The following is a 26,073-nucleotide window of genomic DNA, read 5'->3' as shown; positions in this document are numbered from 1 at the left end:
GATGGAGAAGTGGTAAGGGTTGTATAACATTGTGAATGTTTTAAGTGTACACTGACCTGTACACATAAAAACAGTAAAAAAAAATTTTTTTTTGAGACAGGGTGTTGCTCTGTTGCCCAGGCTAGAGTGTGGTAGCAGATACCTCACTGCAACCTCGAACTCCTGGGCTCAAGTGATCCTTCTGCCTCAGCCTCCTGAGTAGCCAACACTACAGGTGTGTGCCAACACAACCAGCTAATTATTTTAATTTTTTGTAGAGACAGGGTCTCACTGTTTCTCAGGCTGGTCTTGAACTCCTGGCCTCAAGTGGTCCTCCCACTTTGGCCTCCCAAAGCATTGGGATTACAAGGGTGAATCACCAATGCCCAGTAGAGGTAAATTTTATATTAAATATTTTACCAAAATAAGATATGTAAATTGAAAAACTAATAATCATGAGTAAAAGATGCCAGACAAAAAAAGAGCATATACTGTTTGATTCCATTTATGTAAGATGCTAGCAAATGCAAACTTATATACAGTAAGTCCTCAATGTCAATAAGTTCTTAAAAACTGCAAAGTTAAGCAAAATTTTAAAGATTTTTTAATCATTAAGAAGTCAGGAAACAACAGGTGTTGGAGAGGATGTGGAGAAATAGGAACACTTTTACACTGTTGGTGGGATTGTAAACTAGTTCAACCATTATGGAAAACAGTATGGCGATTCCTCAAGGATCTAGAACTAGATGTACCATATGACCCAGCCATCCCACTACTGGGTATATACCCAAAGGATTATAAATTACTCTACTACAAAGACACATGCACACGTATGTTTATTGCGGCACTATTCACAATAGCAAAGACTTGGAATCAACCCAAATGTCCATCTGTGACAGACTGGATTAAGAAAATGTGGCACATATACACCATGGAATACTATGCAGCCATAAAAAAGGATGAGTTTGCATCCTTTGTAGGGACATGGATGCAGCTGGAAACCATCATTCTTAGCAAACTATCACAAGAAGAGAAAACCAAACACCGCATGTTCTCACTCATAGGTGGGAACTGAACAATGAGATCACTTGGACTCGGGAAGGGGAACATCACACACTGGGGCCTATCATGGGGAGGGGGGAGGAGGGAGGGATTGCATTGGGGAGTTATACATGATATAAACGTCATGCACATGTACCCTAGAACTTAAAGTATAATAAAAAAAAAAAAAAAAAACAAAGTTAGAGAGGGGAGGAGGAACACGGGATTGGGAGGTGTTGGTCAACAAATACAAAGTTACAGTTAGAGGAATAAGTTCTGGTGTTCCATTTTACAATAGAGTGACTATAGTTAACAATGATGTATTATATATTTCAAAATATCTGAAGACAGGATTTTGAATGTTTTCACCACAAATAAATGACATGTGTTTGAGGTGATGGATATGCTAATTACCCTAATTCAATTGTTACACATTGCATGCATGTATCAAAACATCACACCATACCCCATAAATATGTACAATTATTATGTGTCAAATAAAAGCAATATAAAACTTTAAAAAAAAAAAAAAAAAGATTTTTTTTTTTTTCTCATCAGTGTTAATGGTGAATAAACCAGTATTTTTCTAGGGCCTGCTGTATATCATTTTGCTTAAAGTCACAGTTTCCAAGAAACTACTGATGACATTAAGTGAGGACTTACTGTATAATGACAGAAAGCAGATCAGTGGTTACCCGAGTAGGTGAGGCAGGAAGGCCTGCTAGGTGACACAATGGATTATGAAAGGGAATGAGGCCAGGTGCAGTGGCTTATGCCCGTAACCCCAGCATTTTGGGAGGCCAAGGCAGGTGGATCACTTGAGGTCAGGAGTTCGTTGAGACCAGCCTGGCCAACATGGCAAAACCCCGTCTCTACTAAAACTACAAAAATTAGCTGGGCATGTTGATGCAAGCCTGTAATCCCAGCTACTTGGGAGGCTGAGGCAGGAGAATTGCTTAAACCTAGGAGGCGGAGATTGCAGTGAGCCAAGATCATGCCACTGCACTTCAGCCTGGGTGACAGACTGAGATTCCGCCTCAAAAAAAAAAAAAAAAGCAGGGGAATGAGAAAACTGGGAGATGATGGATATGTCCCATTATCTTGATAACACATCAAAACTCATCAAAGTGTATACCTTAAATATGTGTAGGTTATTGCACGTCAATTATACATCAGGAAAGCAATTTTTAAATATCTTCATTTCTGCACATACAACTCTTTTATTACTACTAGGAATCTTTCATGGGGTCAGGGAGATGGCTGTACATAGAAACAAACAGAAAGGAAGGGTGGTAGAATAGAAAGGGTGCTAATGTACTTCAATGAAAATTCAATATGAAATATTTTAGGTCCAAAATGCTACTCAAGAAAAAAAAAATTACGGCAATCACCTGTTTAAGCTTCCTGATTAGTTCTCGAAGTTGAGCTTCCACACGAAATGCAGAAAATAAGCACCTCCAATGAATCCAGTGTTTTTGGCACCATGAAGCTGGAGCTCCACTGCAAAACAAAAAACTGGTATCTTTAAAATATCTTCCCTAAGTAAAAGACAATCTAAAATTCTCATTTCTATTACAAAAGTGGAAACCCATAAACAACTGTCAGTTCCTTCAGGAGACCTGTCCAAGTACTAAAAAAAATTTTAGGAAATTTGAAAAAAACAATTAAATTAATGAGGGTGCCCCTGACTAAATTAAAAAATAATTTGTAAATGAATTTCTTTACTTATATATGCAATAACAAATATTCAATCATTTTTTAATGTAGGCTACCTATATAGAAGTAAAATTCTATAAGGTCATTTTCAGGAAAGGTTTGAGGAGAAAAGAAGAGAATCAATATTATATAATAAACGCCTACTAAGCAACAGTCATCTGACATAGATAACTTCACTGAAATTCAAAATACCTTGAAGTCAGTATCATCTTCACTGAACTTTAGTGTCACAAGCCATGTAAGTACGTACTGGAACCATACATCAAATTGACATTTTCCAGGACAAAGGACTACCTTACATACCTTGATTTGCATTGTTCAAAGATGACAGCTAAAGTTGCAAAGTCATTAAATCCTCCAGCTTTAGCTGCCAATTCTCGATGTCTCTGTTCTGCTTCCTTCTGGTACTCTGGATCAACTAAAAGAATTGGACAGGCAATTCAGTTATACTTTACAGTAAGTGCCTACAATCACTTTGTTTTCAAAAACTTATTAAAATCTGCCTCATCCTCTGGGGTGAAGTAAGGTGGAACTATATTAACTCTGCTTAACTCCTCTTGGGAAGCTCTAATTTCTCCCACAATTCCTTTTTTTCTTTTAATATCACTTTGGAGATTTTACCTGAATAACAATATTATTTCTCCCAATCTATTTGTCTTTTTAAAATAGTATTTGTAATTTACTTTTTAAATTAGTTTTGTTATAAGAGTAATCCATGCTTACAGTTAAAAAAAAGAAATGTAATGGTATAAAAAAAATTATGTGAAAGTTCAATGTTCCCCAGTCACACTACCCATAAAACAATCTTCAAGGCTAACTACTGTTCATTATTTAGTGTGTGTCCTTCCAGGTAATTTCTATGTATATACAAGCATATGTACATAGTGTTTCATTTTTCTATAAATGGAGTATATAATCTGAAAATGTTTATTCATTTAATAACAGCTCCATATCAGTACATATAGAATTATTCATTCTCAAAAATAGCAATATAGGGTCAGGTGTGGTAGCTTACGCCTGTAATCCCAGCAATTTGAAAGGCCAAGGCAAGTGGATCAATTGAGCCCAAGAGGTCAAGACAAGTCTAGGCAACAAAGCAAGATCCTGTCTCTACAAAAACTACAAAAATAAGCCAGGAATGGTGATGCACGCCTGTAGTCCCAGCTACTCAGGAGGCTGAGGTGGGAGGATCACTTGAGCCTAGGAGGTTGAGGCTACAGTGAGCTGTGATCACATCACTGCACTTTGGCCTGGGTAACAGAGTGAAACCTTGTCTAAAGAAAAAAAAAAATGATACGGTATTGCCCAGGAGTATGGGGAACATAACACAATTTAACCAGTTCTTATTTATCCAATTCCCAATTGTGGGCAATTAGACATGATCTCCATATATGCAGAACTGACCTACTATGAACATTTTCTTTTTTAATGTAATATTGAAGTATAACATGCATACAGAAAATTACACAGGACGTAAGTGTGTAGCTCAATTAATATTCACAAACATAACATACCAATGTACCCAGATCAACAAACAGTATCACCAGCATCTCAGCAGCCCCCCTTTATGCCCTCCTTCGAGTAACTACCCATTCCCTTCCACAAGAGTAACTATATCCTGACTTCTAATCCTACAGATGGATTTTGCCCATTTTTAACCTTTGTATAAATGAATCATATAATACGTACTTGATATGTCTGTTTTCCCTTGCTCAACATTATGTTTTTGAGATTTATCTGTTACTGACTTTGATACCACTTCCCCTGACCCCATTCAGGACTGATGTGCTCTCTGATTGCCCAAATTCCCCATATAGCACTTTATCCAGGGCTAATCTTTCAGAGTCCCATTTTTTCAAAACTGCATAGGGATCCTTCCTTCAATCTAACACGTCACACCACAATTCCTATTCCCTATACTTATCACAGCTAGATTTAGCAGAGGCACAATGTTGCCTGATTCCAGGGAGCAGCACTTACTATAGAATACAATGTGAATCTGCAAAGCAGCAGTTCCTGTTACTAGGAGGAAAACAATTTGATTAAAGAAAACACTGATGAAGGTATAAAGTCTTCTATCTCATGTTTTAAGTAGCTTCCAACTGTTACCTAGGTAACAACTGAATGAAGCAGCTAGAAACAAAAAAAAAAATATGATTTATCTCAGACCATACAAATGACCCTGGTAAGGAAAATATATAAGTGATTATTAATCTCCATTTCTTGAACTGCTCAGGGATACTAATTTTGTTTTTTGATTTTCTTTTGTTTTGTTTTGTTTTCTTGAGACAGAGTCTCACTATGTTGCCCAGGCTGGAGTGCTGTGGTGCAATCTTGGCTCACTGCAACATCCACCTCCCAAGTTCAAGCAACTCTCCTGTCTCAGCCTCCCAAGCAGCTGGGACTACAGGCACACACCACCACACCCAAATAATTTTTAAATTTTTTAGTAGAGATGGGGTTTCACAATGTTGGCCAGGTTGGCCTTGAACTCCTGACCTCAGGTGATTCACACACCCCAGCCTCCCAGAGTGCTGGGATTATAGGTTTGAGCCAACACGCCAGCCAGGGATACTAATTTTTAACCCAAAATATATCATTTCAAGCACCTAACTGCCATCCCCCAGAAGATATCATGCCAAAAACCAAACTGCACTAGACTCCAGCATCGACCCCATCCTGGCTCTCAACACTAGGAGGCAAGCCTACCTATGAGTCAGTGCCTCCTGGAATCCCTAGAATCATGGCACCATGCAGTCTGTGTTTGCATGCATTTTTGATAAATTTTAACTTTTTATAATAGATTTGTATATATTTTACGGTAGTAAATTATAAAACAGACTATTACTGGAACAGGAATTAAAAGAAATTAAAGACTGTATAAGCAAAAACTCAGCTGTATGTAAGAAAACCTACTTCCCCCTGGGGAAGAGAAAGAACTGGAGTCCTTTAAAATTAACTGACTGTTTTTCTCTCTGTGGCTAGTGAGCCTTATCTCTCCTATTCCCAGGCATTGTGAAGACTCCGTTTCTCCACCTGTGCAGCCGTAAGGTCACTAGACAGATAATCTGAAGTCGTAAAACATGTTGTTCCTTGAAAAGTAAGAAATAAAGTAATGCATGTCTTAATTAAATAACTGTCTTTGTTTCTCGCTTCTGTAATATGCCTCCCCCTGCACAGATCTCCCCGCCACCCCACAAAATGCTTAAAAGGTAGCTCGACTCTTTGTTCAGGGCTCAGTCCTTTGGATGTTAATCCAACTGAGTCGGTGCACCTAAATAATTAAGTAATTCCTCCTCAACCCCTCAGTCTCTCTGATTCCTTAATTATCCCGCAGCATTTCCTACACATATTTTGTTTTCATGACATATGTTTTCCTAATTTTTTTTGATATTTCCAGGCTATGGAGTTCATCTGTGAGTTTTTTCAAAGTGTCACAAATCTCTGAAAACTTTTCCAATATATTTATTGAAAAAACTGGCCGGGCACGTGCCTCACACTTGTAATCCCAGCACTTTGGGAGGTCAAGGCAGGAGGATCACCTGAGGTTGGAAGTTCGAGACCAGCCTGACCAACATGGAGAAACCGCATCTCTACTAAAAATACAAAATTAGCCGGGCATGGTGGTGCATGTCTGTAATCTCAGCTACTTGGGAGGCTGAGGCAGGAGAATCACCTGAACCTGGGAGGTGGAGGTTGCAGTGAGTCGAGATTGTGCCATTGCACTCCAACCTGGGCAACAAGAGCGAAATTCTGTCTCAAAAAAAGAAAGAAAGAAAGAATCTACAAATAAGTAAACCTCCACAGTTCAAACCTGTGTGTTCAAGCGTCAACTGTATTGGGAATGGTAGTGTGAGGAGTTAGGTAAAACTTCTTTTCTAGAGAGACATCTATTAAACTAGCCAAAATTACCAAAGACAATCATTCAAAGTCTCTGGAGATTGATTAAAAAGCTTAAGACAAGCCTAATCTATGGAATTCAGTAAGGACAGTAGGAAGAAGGCCCCAACCTCCACAGCTATGTGTGTGGAAGGGCTATGCAAAAGCCTTCAGGGCAGCCTGAAAGTGGCAACCTTTCCCTGACTCCTAAATGCTACTCGGTAGGGAAGATCAAAGCGTAACAGCTAATGACAGCTTACGCAGTCCTCTATTCCCCACAGCTCTGTGTTGCAGAAGAGTTGTTCCACTGGGTTCAGCAGCTCAGTGGTAGTTCCCACTACTCCCAGTTTCCTAGAGCTATTCCAGGTTTGTATGTTTGTAACCAGTGAACATCCAGAGATTGCATCTCACAAGGCTTTGTGCTGATGAAGATGCAAAGTGAGCCGCAGTATCAGCTCCTAACTCCCCAACCCCAAGCTTCTGCTATTTAGGGAGGACCCAGATAGGATAGCCAGTGAATAACAGGCCCCCATTACCACCACCACCCTCTCTACCTCCTGCTTCATAGCACAGAGATTGTTTCCGGGAAAGGATGGGGAAAGGATTATCAAAGACTGGCAGTACCTTGCCCCTGCCGAGGTGCCCAACTTTATTTGGATCAAGACTATAGAGCAATTTATGCCCTGGGCACTGTCAAAAACAACAGAGCCAGCAGCTACCAATCAGTGGTGACTAACCACTGTGCTGTGACACCAATAGAGACAGACCAGTTAAAAATTCAATGGAGAAATTGGTGAAGGAAAGAGAGACCTGCTAAGAGCATAGTCTTCCTGGTGTTCTAGAAGACTGTTCTCATGCCCAAAGCTGAGCCTTCTGAGACAGAGAAAGAACATCTGAGCCTCTACTCTTTGGCTGAACACAGTACAAATTTATCAGCTCCCTCAACCATGAAAGTAGTCTCCAAACCACAAACACAGATTCAACAGTAAAAGGTGAAAACATCACTGGCTTAAATTAAAAGGCTTAGGTACAACCTCCGACGAATCACTGACTGACCACTAGAGTTGACAAGGACAAAAAACAAAATGAAAACTGCCATAGAGGGACTCAACAGTAGATTTGGGCTGGCAGAAGAAAGAATCCATGAATTAAAGTTTATTTTAAAATTTAAGACAAGGGGCTGGGCATGGTGGCTCACACGTGTAATCCCAGCACTTTGGGAGGCCAAGGCAGGAGGACCACCTGAGGTCAGGAGTTTGAGACCAGCCTGGCCAACATGGCGAAACCTCATCTCTACTAAAATTACAAAAATTAGCCGGGCATGGGGATGCAAGACTGTAATCCCAGCTACTTGGGAGGCTGAGGAAGGAGAATTGCTTGAACCCGGGAGGCAGAGGTTGCAGTGAGCCAAAATCATGCCACTGCACTCCAGCCTGGGCGACACAGTGAGACTCCATCTCAAAAAGACATGGGCAAAATATTTCAACAGACATATCACAAAGGAAGACAGATAAATGGCCAATAAGCACATGAAAAAGTGCTCAACATTATTAGTTATCAGGAAAATGCAAATTAAAACCACAAAGAGGTACATAATAGAATGTGTAAAATAAAAGTGACTGGCAATACCAAATGTTTAGAAGGGTGTTTAGTGCAAGCTGTACTCTCAAACATTGCTGATGGGATTTTTAAATGGTACAACTATTTAGGGAAAAGATTGGCAGTTTCTTAAAGGTTCACATATACCTACTCAATGGCACAGCAAATTTCTTTCTTAGGTATTTACCTTATCTAAGAGAAATGAAAATAAACACCTACAAAAGTTTTGTGCAAGAATGTTCAAAACAACTTTACTCAAAAATAGAACTAAACAAGAAACAATTCAAATGTCCATCAGCCGGGCGCGGTGGCTCAAGCCTGTAATCCCAGCACTTTGGGAGGCCGAGACGGGCGGATCACGAGGTCAGGAGATCGAGACCATCCTGGCTAACACGGTGAAACCCCGTCTCTACTAAAAAATACAAAAAACTAGCCGAGCGACGTGGTGGAGCCTGTAGTCCCAGCTACCCGGGAGGCTGAGACAGGAGAATGGCGTGAACCCGGGAGGCAGAGCTTGCAGTGAGCTGAGATCCAGCCACAGCACTCCAGCCTGGGTGACAGAGTGAGACTCCGTCTCAAAAAAAAAAAAAATGTCCATCAACAGGATAATGCACAACTGTATGTTCCTAAAGTGGAATACTAGTCAACAATAAAAATAATAAAGTATTCATACATACAACAATATGAATAAACCTAACATACATTATGTTGACCAAAAGAAGTCACACACAAGAGAGTGTATAATTCTATTTATATGAAGTTTTGGGCTGGGCACGGTGGCTCACACCTGTAATCCCAGCACTTTGGGAGGCTGAGGCCGACGCTGATGGATCACCTGAGGTCAGGAGTTCGAGACCAGCCCGGCCAACACAGCGAAACATCGTCTCTATTGAAAATACAAAAATTAGCCAGCCATGGTGTCGGGTGCCTATAATCCCAGCTACTTGAGAGGCTGAGGCAGGACAACTGCTTGAACCCAGGAAGTGAAGGTTGCAGTGAGCCGAGATTGTGCAACTGCACTCCAGCCTGGATGACAGAGCAAGACTCTGTCTCAAAAAAAAAAAAAAAATTCTATTTATATGAAGTTTCAGAAGAGGCAAACTAATCAGAAAAAAATAAGAAAAGTGTTTAACCAAAGGTAGGTAGAGTGATACCTGACTAAGAAGTGGCACTGAGGGAACTTGCTAGAGTGACAAAAATGTTCTATATAGTGACAGGGCTTGGGTTACACAGGTATAAGCATTTTACACAACTCATTGAATTATACACATAAAATGTATGCATTTCACTATATGCAAATTTTACCTAAAATTAACTGTAAACAAATATCAAACTGTAGTTATATAGGGTTGTTTTTCACAGTACTATAACTTACCATTTCTCAAACTACTTTCTGTAGATTCTAGGGAAAATGGACAATTTCAATATGGATTCTGGATTAGATAGTAATATTGTATCAAAGTTAAATTTCCGAACTTTAGGCTGGGCATAGTGGCTCATACCTGTAAACCCAGCACTTTAGGAGACCAAAGCAGGAGGACTGCTTGAGCCTAGGAGTTTGAGACCAACCTGGGCAACACGGCGAGACCTTATCTCTACAAAAAAAGTTTTAAAAATTAGCCAGGCAGGGTAGCATATGCATGTGGTCCCAGCTACTAAGGAGGCTGAGGTGGGAGAATTGCTTGAGCCCGGGAGGTCAAGACTACAGTGAGCCATGATCCCACTACTGCACTCCCGCCTGAGCAACAGAGTGAGACTCTCTCTCAAACAAAACAAAACCATTTCTTAATTCTGATTAATGTACTATGGTTAAATGAGAGATTGCCCTTGTTCTTGCCTAATATAGATGTAAATGTTTTGTGGTAACGGAGCACAATGCTTCCAATTTATTCTTAAACGATTCAGAAAAAGAAAAAAATCCATTTATACATACACATATAGAGGGAGACAGAATAATAAAGCAAAGGGAGTAAAATGTTAAAAACTGCTGAAACTGCATAGAAGGTATTAAGGAATTCCTTTGTTATTCTTATTTGAAATTATGTAAGAATAAATGTCACCCAAAAAAGGCTAACACCAGACTGATTTTATCTATTTAAATATTCCAACATGGAAAAAACATTTTTCTTTTTCTAGCCTTAAAAGACTATTACAGTAGGTCTCCTTAATTCAACTTCTTGGTTTTACAAATGAAAAATGAAATCCAGAAAAGCTAGGGCCATGGTCAGATAATTAGGTAGTAGTGGAGCTAGACAGAACTCTGCACTCAATAGTTCAATACTCTGTAATAGGTTTTGAAATATTTTAGCTTCTCTCTCTCTCTTTCTGTCTTTCTTTTTGGGGATGGAGTCTCACTCTGTCACCCAGGTTGGAGTGCAGTGCCACGATCTCAACTCACTGCAACCTCCATCTCCTGGATTCAAGCAATTCTCCTGCCTCAGCCTCCCCAGTAGCTGGGAACACAGGTGCACGCCACGCCTGGCTAATTTTTATATTTTTAGTAGAGACAGGGTTTCACCATGTCAGCCAGGCTAGTCTCAAACTCCTGACCTCAGGTGATCCACCTGCCTCAGCCTCCCAAAGTGCTGGGATTACAAGTATGAGCCAGCACACCTGGCCTATTTTTTGATTTCTTATTAGAGATGGGGTTGCCCAGGCTGGCCCTAATTTTGTGGGCTCAAGCAATCATCCCACCTCAGTCTCCCAAGGAGCTGGGATATCACTGTGCCCACCGGTATTTTTAGCTCTGATACTACCTCATGAAAACCAGTTAACATTACTTATTTTTACACAGCATTTTATTAGAACAAAAGATTGCAATTAGGAATATTACTAGAATTAAAATTCTGACACTTCAGACTGCAACTGCTAGGTGTAATGGCTCACACCTGTAATCTCAGCACTTTAAGAAGCCAAGGCTGGTGGGTCACTTGAGCTCAGGAGTTCGAGACCAGCCTGGGCAACAGAGTGAAATCCCATCTCTACAAAAATACAAAAAATTAGCCAGGCATAGTAGCAAGCACCTGTGGTCCCAGCTGCTCAGGAGGCTGAGATGGGAGGATCACTTGAGCCTGGGAGGCAGAGGTTGCAATGAGCCAAGATCACGCCACTGCATTCTAGCCTGGGCAACACAGTGAGACCTTATCACAATAAAATTTAAAAATGTTTTAAATTAAAAAAAAAAAAAAGATTGCAATCTATTTGAAATAGTACACTGATTAGAGTATTTTTATAGAAAAATGTATCCTCCATTATAATCATGGCAATAATAAATTAATCTGGAACCGACACTTCCAGCCTACAAAGGGATAAAGTCAGTGAGCTAACACATTCTATTGTCTGCCTGCAGACAAGGTATACTGTTCACTTGGAAGCTCCTTGAAAGAAAAAATTATTCCACTGCATGAAAACAAATCTAACATACGTCAAATTAAATTGTGTCCTATACTGACACACCAAGAAAACAAAGAAGCAGAAGTTTAAAGACATGGAAACTTCAAAAGAATTCTCTAAGGATGCAAGGGCTAAACTACCTTTTCTTTTGATCCTACAAAAAAAAAAAAAAGATTAGTGTATTACTAATGTCCTATAAAAGCACTATCTTCCTTTACTAATGAAAGGAAATTAACTCTCGGCCAGGAACATTATATATTCTTTGTGCCAAAAAACTAACTTAAAGGATAACAAAATATAAAACTTGTTTATCCGGGCTGGGTGTGGTAGCTCATGCCTGTAATCCCACGGCCGAGGTGGGCGGATCACCTGAGTTCAGGAGTTTGAGACCAGCCTGACGAACATGGTGAAACCCCATCTCTACTAAAAATACAAAAATTAGCCGGGCATGGTGGCACATGCCTATAATCCCAGCACTTGGGAGGCTGAGGCAGGAGAATCACTTGAACCTGGGAGGAGGAAGTTGCAGTGAGTTGAGATGACACCATTGCACTGCAGCCTGGGCAACAAGAGTGAAACTCCGTCTCAAAAACAACAACAACAAAACTTGTTTATCCTTAGTTTTCTGTCCTAGGGCTAAGGCACGGTAAACCCTCAGTAAATGCTTAGAGAATTACTGGCAGTCTAAATAAATGAAGAGATATTCCACGTACATGGATAGGAAGACAATACTGTCAAGATGTCATTTCTTCGCAACTTGATCTATCTTAATTACAACACAATCCCAATTAAAATCCCAGCAAGGGCCAGGCATAGTGGCTCATGCCTGTAATCTCAGCACTTTGGGAGGCCAAGGCAGGCGGATCACAAGGTCAGGAGATTGAGACCATCCTGGCTAACACAGTGAAACCCCGTCTCTACTAAAAATACAAAAAATTAGCCAGGCATTGTGGCGGGTGCCTGTAGTCCCAGCTACTCGGGAGGCTGAGGCGAGCTGGCTCATGCCTGTAATCCCAGCACTTTGGGAGGCCAAGGCAGGCAGATCACCTGAGGTCAGGAGTTCGAGATCAGCCTGGCTAACATGGAGAAACTACGTCTTTACTAAAAATACAAAATTAGCCAGGCATGATGGCACATGCCTGTAATCCCAGCTAAAACCATATAGCACAAACGGTGATCCTTTTAGTTAATAATAATGTGTCAATATTGGCTCACCAATTGCAACTTATGTGTCACACAAATGAAAGATGTTAATAGGATAAATTGCTGTGGGAGGTTGAGGGGATGAATGTGAACTCTTTGTATTTTCTACTCAATTTTTCTGTAAACTTAAAAATTCTCTAAAACATAAACTCTAGTAATTTTTTTAATTGCATTTTTTCTTTTTTTTTTTTTTTAGTAGAGACAGGGTTTCACCATGTTGGTCATGCTGGTCTTCCAACTCCTGACCTCAAGCAATCCACCCTCCTTGCCCTCCCAAAGTGCTGGGATTACAGGCGTGAGCCACCGTGCCCGGCCAAGTTTATTAATTTTAAAAAACACAACTTAAAATAAACATCTTACCAGGTCTAATGAAGACGTTTTCCACAGACAACATTGCTGCTATTGGAAGTAGTAGATCTTCACAATCCAGGGAAGCAGCTTTTATTACTGCACATGTCAGATGTGGAGGCAAAGGAAACTCCACCATAGACAAACCCAATCTGGTGACATGGCCACTCCTTAACACAAAGAAAAAGTTTTTAAGTCTTTCTACATTGGGAGAGTGCAAATGTAACATTCAACATTCAGAATAAATCAGATATAATTTACATTACCTCCAATCACCTCCAGAAGTTCAATTCAAGAAAATTAGGCCAGGCGTGGTGGCTCATGCCTATAATCCCAGCACTTTGGGAAGCTGAGGCAGGTGGATCACCTGAGGTCAGGAGTCCAAGACCAGCCTGGCCAACATGGCAAAACCCCATTTCTATTAAAAACACAAAAATTAGCTGGGTGTGGTGGCATGCACCTGTAGTCCCTGCTACTTGGGAGGCTGAGGCAGGAGAATCACTCAAACCCGGGAGGCAGGGGTTGCAGTGAGCTCAGATCGTGCCCCTGCACTCTAGCCTGAATGACAAAGCTAGACTCCATCTCAAAAAACAAAAAACAAACAAACAAACAAAAAAACCAAAAAAAATTAAATACTGTGGTTACTGCTAAGAGAAACACGAAGATAAATCCCTACTGTCAAAAGCTATAATACATCCAGTAAGCAACAAGGCAGAATAAAGGAATATAACAAAAGATACAAACATGTTACAAAAGCATAGAGGAGCCCAGTGCGGTGGCTGATACCTGTAATCCCAGCACTTTGGGAGGCCGAGGTAGGTGGATCACTTGAGGTCAGGAGTTCAAGACCAGCCTGACCAATATGGTGAAACCCTGTCTCTACCAAAATATAAAAAAATTACCAGGGCATGGTGGTGCATGCTTATAATCCCAGCTCCTCCGGAGGCTGAGGCAGGAGAATCGCCGAACCTGGGAGGTGGAGATTGCAGTGAGCTGAGATTGCACCATTGTACTCCAGGCCAGCCTGGGCAACAAGAGCAAAACTCTGTCTCAAAAAAAAAAAAAAAAAAAAGAAAGAAAATGTCTTTGAAGACATGAGAGAATAATAATTGTATTTTTCTATATTTTACTTTTATTTATTTATTTTTTTGGAGATAGGGTCTTGCTCTGTCCCTCAGGCTGGAGTGCAATGGCGCAATCTCCTCAACTCACTGCAACCCCCACCTCTGAAGCTCAAGCGATCCTCCCACTCAGTTTCCTGAGTAGCTGGGACTACTGGTGTGTGCCACCACGACCATCTGATTTTTGTATTTTCAGTGGAGATGGGTTTTACTATGTTTCCCAGACTGGTCTCGAACAACTGGACTCAAGCAATCTGCCCGCCTTGTCCTCCCAAAGTGCTGGAATTACAGGCGTGAGCCACCACGTACATCCAAGAGAATAATAATTATTAATATCAAACTTTACCCCATCACACAAACATAAAAACAAGGACCCTGGCTCCTTTATCATTTTTATGTATCTAGCATAACGCCTGGCACTAAAGGGTACTCAGAAATTACTTGTTAAACAATACCAATATTTATTAAACAAAAGGGGTTTTATCTTGTAGTTTTTCTCTCTCTTTTTGTTCTTTTTTCAGACGAAGTCTCGCTCTGCCACCCAGGCTGGAGTGCAGTGGCACGATCTTGGCTCACTGCAAGCTCTGCCTCCCAGCTTCACGCCATTCTCCCGCCTCAGCCACCCAAGTAGCTGGGACTACAGGCACCCGCAACCATACCCAGCTAATACTGTTTTTGTATTTTTAGTAAAGACAGGGCTTCACCATGTTAGCCAGAATGGTCTTGATCTCCTGACCTCATGATCCACCCACCTCAGCCTCCCAAAGTGCTGGGATTACAGGCATGAGTCACCACGCCAGGCTAGTTTTTCAATCAGAATTGTGATGAAAGACTAACGACAAATTCTAACTTCAAGTAAAACAATCCATTCAACGTAAACAAATTATTTTCTACTGATAGAGAAAGGTATTTAGAGCCCTGTTTAAAAAGAGATCAATATCTGTTTTGGTTGTGCGTTTTTCTTTTTTTTTTTACCTGTCAATAGCATCACACTGGTAAAGTTGTTTAAGAGCTTCTAAAATAAGTCTCTCATTAGGTGGATCCAAATAGGGAAACCTGTGTGTTTAAATAAGATATGAAGTGAGAGGCATTCCTTGAACATGATAGGATTTTATATAGATATGACGAAAATTTCTTTAAAAGGTTTTATTTCTATTTTTCAAGTCATCGTTTTCTAAAAAAAAATTCTATGATCATGATCAGCATTCAGCAAAAGAGGAAATAACTTTTTTCTGAATCACACTCCTCTACTTCAAGAAGTGATTCTTTTTGACTCCCCTTAGCTGAAATACTCTCACTAGTCTCTCTACTTATCCTAATCCTGCCCCACCCATCCTTCACAGCCAATGTCAAGTGTACTCTTTTTTGTACTCCATAATTTTTTCCAAACTTTTATAAAAATAGTAGAGAAATATTAATTGAAAGTGGCTGAAAATTATAAATTGTTCAATAGTACCTTAAAATGCTTTTTTTCTTTTTGGAGACGGAGACTCACTCTCTTGCCCAGGCTGGAGTGCAATGGCACGATCTCTGCGCACTGCAACCTCCATCTCCCAGGTTCAAGCAATTCTCCTGCCTCAGCCTCCCGAGTAGCTAGGACTACAGGCACATAGCACCACGCCTGGCTAGTTTTTTTGTATTTTAGCAGAGACAGGGTTTCACCATGTTGCCCAGGCTGGTCTTGAACTCCAGTGCTTAAGCAATCCACCCGCCTCAGCCTCCCAAAGTGCTAGGATTACAGGCGTAAGCCACCACACCCGGCCTCAAAATACTTTTTAAATTTAATTTTTTTTTTTTTTTGAGACGGAGTCTCACTCTGTTGCCCAGGTTGGAGTGCAGTGGCGCAATCTGGGCTCACTGCAAGCTCTGCCTCCCAGGTTCACGCCATTCTCCTGCCTCAGCCTCCTGAGTAGCTGGACTACAGGTGCCTGTCACCACACCCAGCTAATTTTTGTATTTTTTTTTTTTTTTTTTTTTTTTTGAGACGGAGTCTTGCTCTGCCGCCCAGCTGGAGTGCAGTGGCCGGATCTCAGCTCACTGCAAGCTCCGCCTCCCGGGTTCCCGCCATTCTCCTGTCTCAGCCTCCCGAGTAGCTGGGACTACAGCGCCCGCCTCGTCGCCCGGCTAGTTTTTTTGTATTTTTAGTAGAGACGGGGTTTCACCATATTAGCCAGGATGGTCTCGATCTCCTGACCTCGTGATCCGCCCGTCTCGGCCTCCCAAAGTGCTGGGATTACAGGCTTGAGCCACCGCGCCCGGCCAATTTTTTGTATTTTTAGTAGAGACAGGGTTTCACCATGTTGGCCAGGATGGTCTCGATCTCCTGACCTCGTGATCTGCCCACTGGGCCTCCCAAAGTGCTGGGATTACAGGCGTGAGCCACCGCACCCAGCCTAAAACAAATTTTTTAAACAGAGCCATAGCTATAAGCTCATACTAAGTTTGTGATGATCTGATAATTTCAGTTCTCTACCACATGTATTTGCTATTGTACATCCCAAACGCAGGATATAAGATATATCCTTTCAAATTTATACCCTGTTGATTTTTGCCCATGGTTCTAATCTGTTAGTCATTTTAAAGCTTGGTTTTACCTGCTCCTGAATGACTACTGGGTAAATAACGAAATGAAGGCAGAAATAAAGACGTTCTTTGAAACCAACGAGAACAAAGACACAATATACCAGAATCTCTGGGACACATTTAAAGCAGTGTGTAGAGGGAAATCTATAGCACTAAATGCCCACAAGAGAAAGCAGGAAAGATCTAAAATTGACACCCTAACATCACAATTAAAAGAACTAGAGAAGCAAGAGCAAACACATTCAAAAGCTAGCAGAAAGCAAGAAATAACTAAGATCAGAGCAGAACTGAAGGAGATAGAGACACAAAAAAACCTCCAAAAAAATCAATGAATCCAGGAGCTGGTTTTTTGAAAAGATCAACAAAATTGATAGACCACTAGCAAGACTAATGAAGAAGAAAAGAGAGAAGAATCAAATAGATGCAATAAAAAATGATAAAGGGGATAACACCAGCAATCCCACAGAAATACAAACTACCATCAGAGAATACTATAAACACCTTTACGCAAATAAACTAGAAAATCTAGAAGAAATGGATATATTCCTCGACACACACACCCTTCCCAAGACTAATCCGGGAAGAAGGTGAATCTCTGAATAGACCAATAACAGGCTCTGAAATTGACGCAATAATTAACAGCCTACCAACCAAAAAAAGCCCAGGACCAGACAGATTCACAGCCGAATTCTACCAGAGGTACAAGGAGGAGCTGGTACCATTCCTTCTGAAACTACTGCAATCAATAGAAAAAAAGGGAATCCTCCCTAACTCATTTTATGAGGCCAGCATCATCCTGATACCAAAGCCTGGGAGAGACACAACAAAAAAAGAGAATTTTAGACCAATATCCCTGATGAACATCGATGCAAAAATCCTCAATAAAATACTGGCAAACCAAATCCAGCAACACATCAAAAAGCTTATCCACCATGATCAAGTGGGCTTCGTCCCTGTGATGCAAGGGTGGTTCAACATACACAAATCAATAAACGTAATCCAGCATATAAACAGAACCAATGACAAAAACCACATGATTATCTCAATAGATGCAGAAAAGGCCTCTGACAAAATTCAACAGCCCTTCATGCTAAAAACTCTCAATAAATTTGGTATTGATGGGATGTATCTCAAAATAATAAGAGCTATTTATGACAAACCCACAGCCAATATCATACTGAATGGGCAAAAAATGGAAGCATTCCCTTTGAAAACTGGCACATGACAGGGATGCCCTCTCTCACCACTCCTATTCAACATAGTGTTGGCAGTTCTGGCCAGGGCAATCAGGCAGGAGAAAGAAATAAAGGGAATTCAATTAGGAAAAGAGGAAGTCAAATTGTCCCTGTTTGCAGATGACATGATTGTATATCTAGAAAATCCCATCGTCTCAGCCCAAAATCTCCTTAAGCTGATAAGCAACTTCAGCAAAGTCTCAGGACACAAAATCAATTTGCAAAAATCACAAGCATTCTTATACACCAATAACAAACACAGAACCAAATCATGAGTGAAATCCCAATCACAATTGCTTCAGAGAATAAAACACCTAGGAATCCAACTTACAAGGGATGGTGAAGGACCTCTTCAAGGAGAACTACAAACCACTGCTCAACAAAATAAAAGAGGATACAAACAAATGGAAGAACATTCCATGCTCATGGACAGGAAGAATCAATATCATGAAAATGGCCATACTGCCCAAGGTAATTTATAGATTCAATGCCATCCCCATCAAGCTACCAATGACATTCTTCACAGAATTGGAAAAAATTACTTTAAAGTTCATATGGAACCAAGAGTCCACATTGCCAAGCCAATCCTAAGCCAAAAGAACAAAGCTGGAGGCAACACACTACCTGACTTCAAACTATACTACAAGGCTACAGTAACCAAAACAGCATGGTACTGGTAACAAAACAGAGATATAGACCAAGGGAACAGAACAGAGCCCTCAGAAATAATACCACACATCTACAACCATCTGATCTTTGACAAACCTGATAAAAACAAGAAATGGGGAAAGGATTCCCTATTTAATAAACGGTTTTGGGAGAACTGGCTAGCCATATGTAGAAAGCTGAAACTGGATCCCTTCCTTACACCTTATACAAAAATTAATTCATAAAGACTTAAATGTTAGACCGAAAACCATAAAAACCCTGAAACCCTAGAAGAAAACCTAGGCAATACCACTCAGGACATAGGCATGGGCAAGGACTTCATGTCTAAGACACCAAAAGCAATACAAAAGCCAAAATTGATAAATGGGATCTAATTAAACTAAAGAGTTTCTGTACAGCAAAAGAAACTACCATCAGAGTGAACAGGCAACCTACAGAATGGGAGAAAATTTTTGCAATCTACTCATCTGACAAAGGGCTAATATCCAGAACCTACAAAGAACTCAAACAAATTTACAAGAAAAAAACAAACAACCCCATCAACAAGTGGGCAAAGGATACGAACAGACACTTTTCGAAAGAAGACATTTATGCAGCCAACAGACGCATGAAAAAATGCTCATCATCACCGGTCATCAGAGAAATACAAATCAAAACCACAATGAGATACCATCTCACACCAGTTAGAATGGTGATCATTAAAAAGTCAGGAAACACCAGGTGCTGGAGAGGACGTGGAGAAATAGGAACACTTTTACACTGTTGGAGGGACTGTAAACTTGTTCAACCACAGTGGAAGACAATGTGACAATTCCTCAGGGATCTAGAACTAGAAATACCATTTGACCCAGCCATCCCATTACTGGGTGCATACCCAAAGGATTATAAATCATGCTGCTATAAAGACACGTGTACGTATGTTTATTGTGGCACTATTCACAATAGCAAAGACTTGGAATCAACCCAAATGTCCAACAATGATAGACTGGATTATGAAAATGTGGCACATATACACCATGAAATACTATGCAGCCATAAAAAATGATGAGTTCATGTCCTTTGCAGGGACATGGATGAAGCTGGAAACCATCATTCTCAGCAAACTATATCACAAGGACAAAAAACCAAACACCGCATGTTCTCACTAATAGGTGGGAATTGAACAATGAGAACACTTGGACACAGGAAGGGGAACATCACACACCGGGGCCTGTTGTAGGTGGGGAGAGTGGGGAGGGATAGCATTAGGAGATATACCTAACGTAAATGACGAGTTAATGGCGTCATTAATGGGTGCGGCACACCAACATGGCACATGTATACATATGTAACAAACCTGCACGTTGTGCACATGTACCCTAGAACTTAAAGTATAATAAAATAAAAAAATAAAATAAAGCTTGGTTGTAATAATCTACCTATTAGATATTAAGATATTTTCCAGAAAAAATAATCATTTCAATATTTTTATTCAATATCATTATTAGAAATGTTTATCAAGAAAAAAACTAAGTTCAGCACAATACTAGTAAAACTTTCACCTAGTCTATACTAAGCAATTAATTAATACTTTTTTAGAGTGGGCTATTTGGCAACTAAAATCTACAGACTATCATCTACAGATGACTTTTTTATTCACAAAGATATCAAATGCAGTATTGTTAAGTACTGTGCTGAAAATAAACATTAGGTTAACTTTCAATAAATTCTTGTGGGGCACCCATTATGTGGATGGTCCTGTCCTCAAACTGAAAAGGAAATGGCTTATAATGACATATTCGGCCAGGCGTGGTGGCACACGCAGGTAATCCCAGTCACTCAGAAGGCTGAGACACGAGAATCGCTTGAACCTGGGAGGTGGAGGTTACAGTAAGCTGAGATTGCACCACTGCTCTCCAGCCTAGGTGACAGAGTGAGATCCTGTCTCAGAAAACCAAAACCAAACACAACAACAACAAAAAATAACATATTCATTGTGAACTTTTAAAATTCATACTCATTAATCATCATTAAATGTCCTTAAACCATTCTCAATAAGTTTATATAAGTAATACAGTTCCCTAGTAATCAATGTCAAGCTTACTGGGTAGTTGTTTCCAGAACCCGCCCTTTTTACTAAATGAAAAAAATCAAGACATTTGCCTTTCTCACCATTTTCTGATAACCTATTCTGCATAATTTCTCATAGATGACCTACAATGACTCTGACACTAAATCTGCAAGTACTTTTAGCACCATGGAAATAATGTCTAAATGCTCAAGACAAAATCATTTATGGTGGTTGGGTTTTCCCTCATTATTTCCTAATCCATCTTAGTCATCAATTCCTTCTTATTCAGACCTGTTCTTGCATTTTCAGTTTTAAAATCATTCTTCCTGATGGAAGAGAAAGGGAAAGCAAAATAATAACTGAGAAGCTCCATTTTCTTTCTGTCATCTGTGAATACTATACCATCTATCCCAAACACTGGGTCTACCTCTCCCTATTCTTTATACTTTTTAAAAAGGAGTCTCTGTTTGTTTTTTGTTTCAAGCATTTTGAAACAAAATTTTGCGATTTTTAGTACACTATAGGTTTTTTTTTTTTTTTTTTTTTTGAGACGGAGTCTCGCTCTGTCGCCCAGGCTGGAGTGCTGTGGCCGGATCTCAGCTCACTGCAAGCTCCGCCTCCCAGGTTCACGCCATTCTCCTGCCTCAGCCTCCCGAGTAGCTGGGACTACAGGCGCCCGCCACCACGCCCGGCTAGTTTTTTGTATTTTTTAGTAGAGATGGGGTTTCACCATGTTAGCCAGGATGGTCTCGATCTCCTGACCTCGTGATCCACCCGTCTCGGCCTCCCAAAGTGCTGGGATTACAGGCTTGAGCCACCGCGCCTGGCCACACTATAGTTTTTAAGACTTAAGATGGAAAAATAATTCAGTGCAGATGATATTAATTACTGTTCCTATTTTTCTAATACATACTCATTCTTGGTTACAGGCTGCTCTGCTATCCTTTGTGAATATACTAGGAGTCAATATTAAGCTTACTGAGCAACTATTTCCAAAAACGGCCCTTTTTCCCCAAATGAAAAAAATCAAGACATTATTTTAAAATCTAGGTTCATCTGAAAGTTTTCTGTTTGGCTATCTGGATTTCTTTAAATGGCTCTTTCCTTCTTTTCACTGGTATAATTTATTGTTACAGTCAGAATTTCATGTATTACATGTTTTCTCTTTCTAGTATCTACATATTCTCATTCAGAAAATCTCTAGTCTAATGATAACTATTAAAACATTTTGAAATTGGCAAATTGGCTTTCCAAGAGTATACAATGAGTATTTGTGGGTTTTGGGGTTTTTTTGTTTTTTGTTTTTGGAGGCAGAGTTGCGCTCTTGTTGTCCAGGCTGGAGAGCAATGGCGCGATCTCGGCTCACTGCTACCTCTGCCTAGCGGGTTCAAGTAATTCTCCTGCCTCAGCCTTCCAAGTAGCTGGGATTACAGACAAGCACCACCATCCCGGCTAATTTTGTATTTTTAGTAGAGACAGGGTTTCACCATGTTGGCCAGGGTGGCCTTGAACTCCTGACCTCAGGTGATCAACCCATCTCAGCCTCCCAAAGTGCTGGGATTACAGGCATGAGCCACCACACCTGGCCTACAATACATTTGGATGCACCTAATAATCACTTACTATGAATTTAAAAACCACACGGTTATCCTCCCCCAAAATTCCTGAACACTTTTAAATTCCAAGAGGGAATTAAGAACAAAATAAAGAACAAGATAGTACTTTCCTCCATTAATTCCTCTACTATGTATGATAGAAATTTCAATCTACAACAATATTCTATCCTATACCAATAAATTATATTGTTTAACAGTTGGCTAATTTAACTGTTCTAAAGGATAGAACTGTTATTCTATCCTTTATTTCACATGTCTGAACCTTGTTTCCCTAATATAACTTAAGCTTAAGCTTAGTGAAAGCAAAAAACTACAGAGTATTACTCTGCTTTCATGGTATACAGTATAATGCTGGCCATACAAAAAAAACACTCCACTTTCCAACGTATACCCTTTTTTTTTTGAGACAGAATCTCGCTCTGTTGACCAGGCTGGAGTGCAGTGGCGTGATCTCGGCACATTGCAACCTCTGCCTCCTGGGTTCAAGTGATTCTCGTGCTTCAGCCTCTGGAGTAGCTGGGACTACAATCACATGCCACCAAGCACAGCTAATTTTTGTATTTTCAGTAGCTAGGGGGTTTCGCCAGGATGGCCAGGCGGGTCTCAAACTCCTGGCCTCAAGGGATCCTCCCACCTTGGCCTCCCAAAATGCTGGGATTACAGATGTGAGCCACCGCACCCAGCCCCTTTCTTTTGAAACAGGGTCTCACTCTGTTGCCCAGGCTGGAGTGCACTGGTGCAATCATGGCTCACTGCAGCCTCTACCTCCCAGGCTCCAGCGATCTTCCCATTTCAGCTTCCAAATATCTGGGACTCAAATATGCACCATATCAGACTTTTTTTTTTCTCTTTATTGTAGAGACAAGGTCTCACTATGTTGCCCAGGCTCACCTCGAACTCCCGGGCTCAAGCAACCTTCCCACTTTGGCCACCCACAGTGTTGGGATTACAGGCATAAGCCATTATGCCCAACTCATTATATACCTTTCATTACAAATAAACAGTGGTCATTAAGTGATGCAAATAAACATCAGCACAACCCCCCAACCCCACCATTAAGCCAACGTTAATCAAGAGCAAGAGATCCTACTAAAGCAATGCAAGGAAGTCTTCTGTGTTAGTTTAATTGAAAAGCAACCAATAGGACCAGGCGCAGTGGCCTATAATCCCAACACTTTGGGAGGCCAAGACGGGTGGATCACCTGAGGTCAGGAGTTCGAGACCAGCCTGACCAATAAGGTGAAACTCCGTCTCTACTAAAAATACAAAAATCAGCTAGGCATAGTGGTCGGTACCTGTTGTCCCAGCTACTCAGGAGGCTGAGACAAGAGAATTGCTTGAACCCGGGAGGTGGAGGTTGCAGTGAGTGGTAATCATGCCACTGCTCTGTAGCCTGGGCGACAGAACAAGACTCCATCTCAAAAAAAAAAAAAAAAAAAAAGAAAAGCAACCAATATAAAAACCAACCTCCTAAACTCTCAGGGATGTATGAGTCAAATATTTCAAAATAATTTTTGAGCCAATAACTTGGCTCCATGCTAACAAGTTTTTCTTTTTTTGCTAGTTGTCTACATACCTTATGACATCGTGTATGGCAAGGCACTTTAAGGTCAGAACTACAGATGTCAAACTAGTTCTCTTAATTTCAGGGATCACATGGTCAGGCATACACTGGTTCCAAAAATCTTTACTATAGATCCGAAAGCATTTTCCTGAAGAGGTCCTGCCAGCTCGGCCACTTCGCTGTAATGCCTCGCTCCTACAGAAGGAAAATAATGCAAAAAGTCTCCAAAATGTTCTGTGGGTTTCTCAGGTAATTTACTTTCTCTCCCCAAACCAGCTAGAAATTACCTAATCAGTTGTTCTTTGAATAAAAAGATTTGACATAGAGACTTACTTTGAAATTGGAACCACCTCCAGGATGTCCAACCCTAATCTGGGGTTGTGATTTAACTGCTTCACAAAGCCACCATCTACCACATATCTAAGAAGAATCAAAGCAAGTTAAGTTTCTGGAAAATAAAAGAAGACTTGTTCATTTTTAACCACTTTGGTTTCTCCTTTTCTAGCAAACTAGCAAGTACACAATGCCTTTTATGTTACGTGTAAAACTTGAAAGTCAAGAAATTGGAACCCTCATATGTTGCTGATGGGAATGTAAAACGTTTCAGCCAAGGTGGAAAATTGTTCAGGGGGTCCTCAAAAAGTTAAACACAAAATGACCATATGATCCAGCAACTCTGTTTCTAAGTATGCACCAAAAAGAACTGAGAACAAGTACTCAAACAAATACTTATAGACCAATGTTCATATTAGCACTATGAATCATAGCCATAAGGTAAAAACAATCTAAATGTCCATTAACCATTAATGGATGAAGGGATGAACAAACTGCTTTGCATATATGTATGCAGTATATATACACACACACTCACACTATGCAATATTATTCAGCCACAAAAAAGAATGAAGTACAGACAGATGCTACAATGTTGACAAACCTCAAAAATATTATGCTAAGGGAAAGAAAGCAAACACGGAAGGCCACATATTATATGATTCTATTTGTATGAAATATTCAGAATAGAAAATACATACTGCTTCCTGCTGACACATCTAAAGAATTAAAAAAAAAAAAAAAAGAAAACACATACAAACAAAAAGCAAGACTGGTAGTTGCCAAGGGCTGGGGTTGAGAGGGGAATGTGGAGTATGTGCTTAATGGATATGGGGTCTTATTTTGAGGTGTTGAAATATTTTAGAACTAAGTAGAAGCAGTGGTTGCACAATACTGTAAATGTACTAAGTATTACTTAATTGTTCATTTTTAAATTATTTTTATGTGAATTTTGCCTCAATAAAAAAAATACACAAACTTCAAAGTCAGTTTCAGACCATGTTAACAGATTCAGAATCTAATTTCAGCTAGCCCTTAACATGCCATTCTAAGCCAATTAAATGGTGAACAAGTCAGGTAAGGAACCAAAGCAGGATAGCAGTAACAAGACAACATTCTGAATCTTGTTATTTAATGGCTTTTGCCTGTGTAGGAAACAGAAAACTACAGAGGTTAATTTACCCAGGAGAGCACTCCCTTAATCCCTTAGCGTTATTTTTAAAGTAATGAAGAAAAGCAGAGGAAATTAAGACTTCCTCTCAGACCTGGGTGATCATTTTACCCAGAAGAAACAGGATCTCTGAGATTCAGGTTCAGCCTTCCTTAGGCAGACAATCAGGCTTAGCTAAAGACATAAAATATATTGGGTAAATGATAAATCACCCAGTCTTAAAGAACTTTGCATTAGTTATCAGTCCAGACTTAAAATTTCTTAGTGTTCCCTTACTAAATTTACTCAAAAATTTGATAGCACTATTTACTATATCCAGAAAAGATAAGGGACCTGAATCATAGTTAATTTTCACAAAAAGGTAAAAAGTCAGAGACAATACATCCAGATAAACACTGGATATACAACTAACTCAACCAAGTGAGGCTGCAAGGTAGAAGGAAATATCAAATCATCTAAGGTATATGCTTATAATGGAAGTACAGAAAAATAGGTTTGGCTTCCTATTTAGTGAAACCCATGAAGTATTATACATAATCTACATAATCTTAAATTTGAAAAGAGGAAGCTTCA

The 26,073-nt window shown here is 40.1% G+C and overlaps 1 protein-coding gene across 4 annotated transcripts in view; it reads right to left on the bottom strand.

Moving 5' to 3' along the window:
* Positions 1-26,073, bottom strand: part of DHX40 (DEAH-box helicase 40) — a 45,162-nt gene that overhangs the window by 7,443 nt on the left and 11,646 nt on the right. For all 4 annotated transcript variants that reach the window (XM_033183706.1, XM_033183708.1, XM_033183709.1 and 1 more), the window contains 6 exons: positions 24,330-24,416; positions 24,009-24,191; positions 15,255-15,335; positions 13,171-13,328; positions 3,040-3,154; positions 2,412-2,520 (listed from right to left, as the gene is read on the bottom strand). In XM_033183706.1, coding sequence (XP_033039597.1) covers positions 2,412-2,520; positions 3,040-3,154; positions 13,171-13,328; positions 15,255-15,335; positions 24,009-24,191; positions 24,330-24,416 — 733 coding nt within the window. The remainder of the gene's footprint in view (positions 1-2,411; positions 2,521-3,039; positions 3,155-13,170; positions 13,329-15,254; positions 15,336-24,008; positions 24,192-24,329; positions 24,417-26,073) is intronic.

Source organism: Trachypithecus francoisi, unplaced genomic scaffold (genome assembly GCF_009764315.1).
Source record: "Trachypithecus francoisi isolate TF-2019V2 unplaced genomic scaffold, Tfra_2.0 Lachesis_group20, whole genome shotgun sequence".
NCBI classification, from domain to species: Eukaryota; Metazoa; Chordata; class Mammalia; order Primates; family Cercopithecidae; genus Trachypithecus; species Trachypithecus francoisi.
This window is presented reverse-complemented; position numbering and strand designations above follow the sequence as displayed.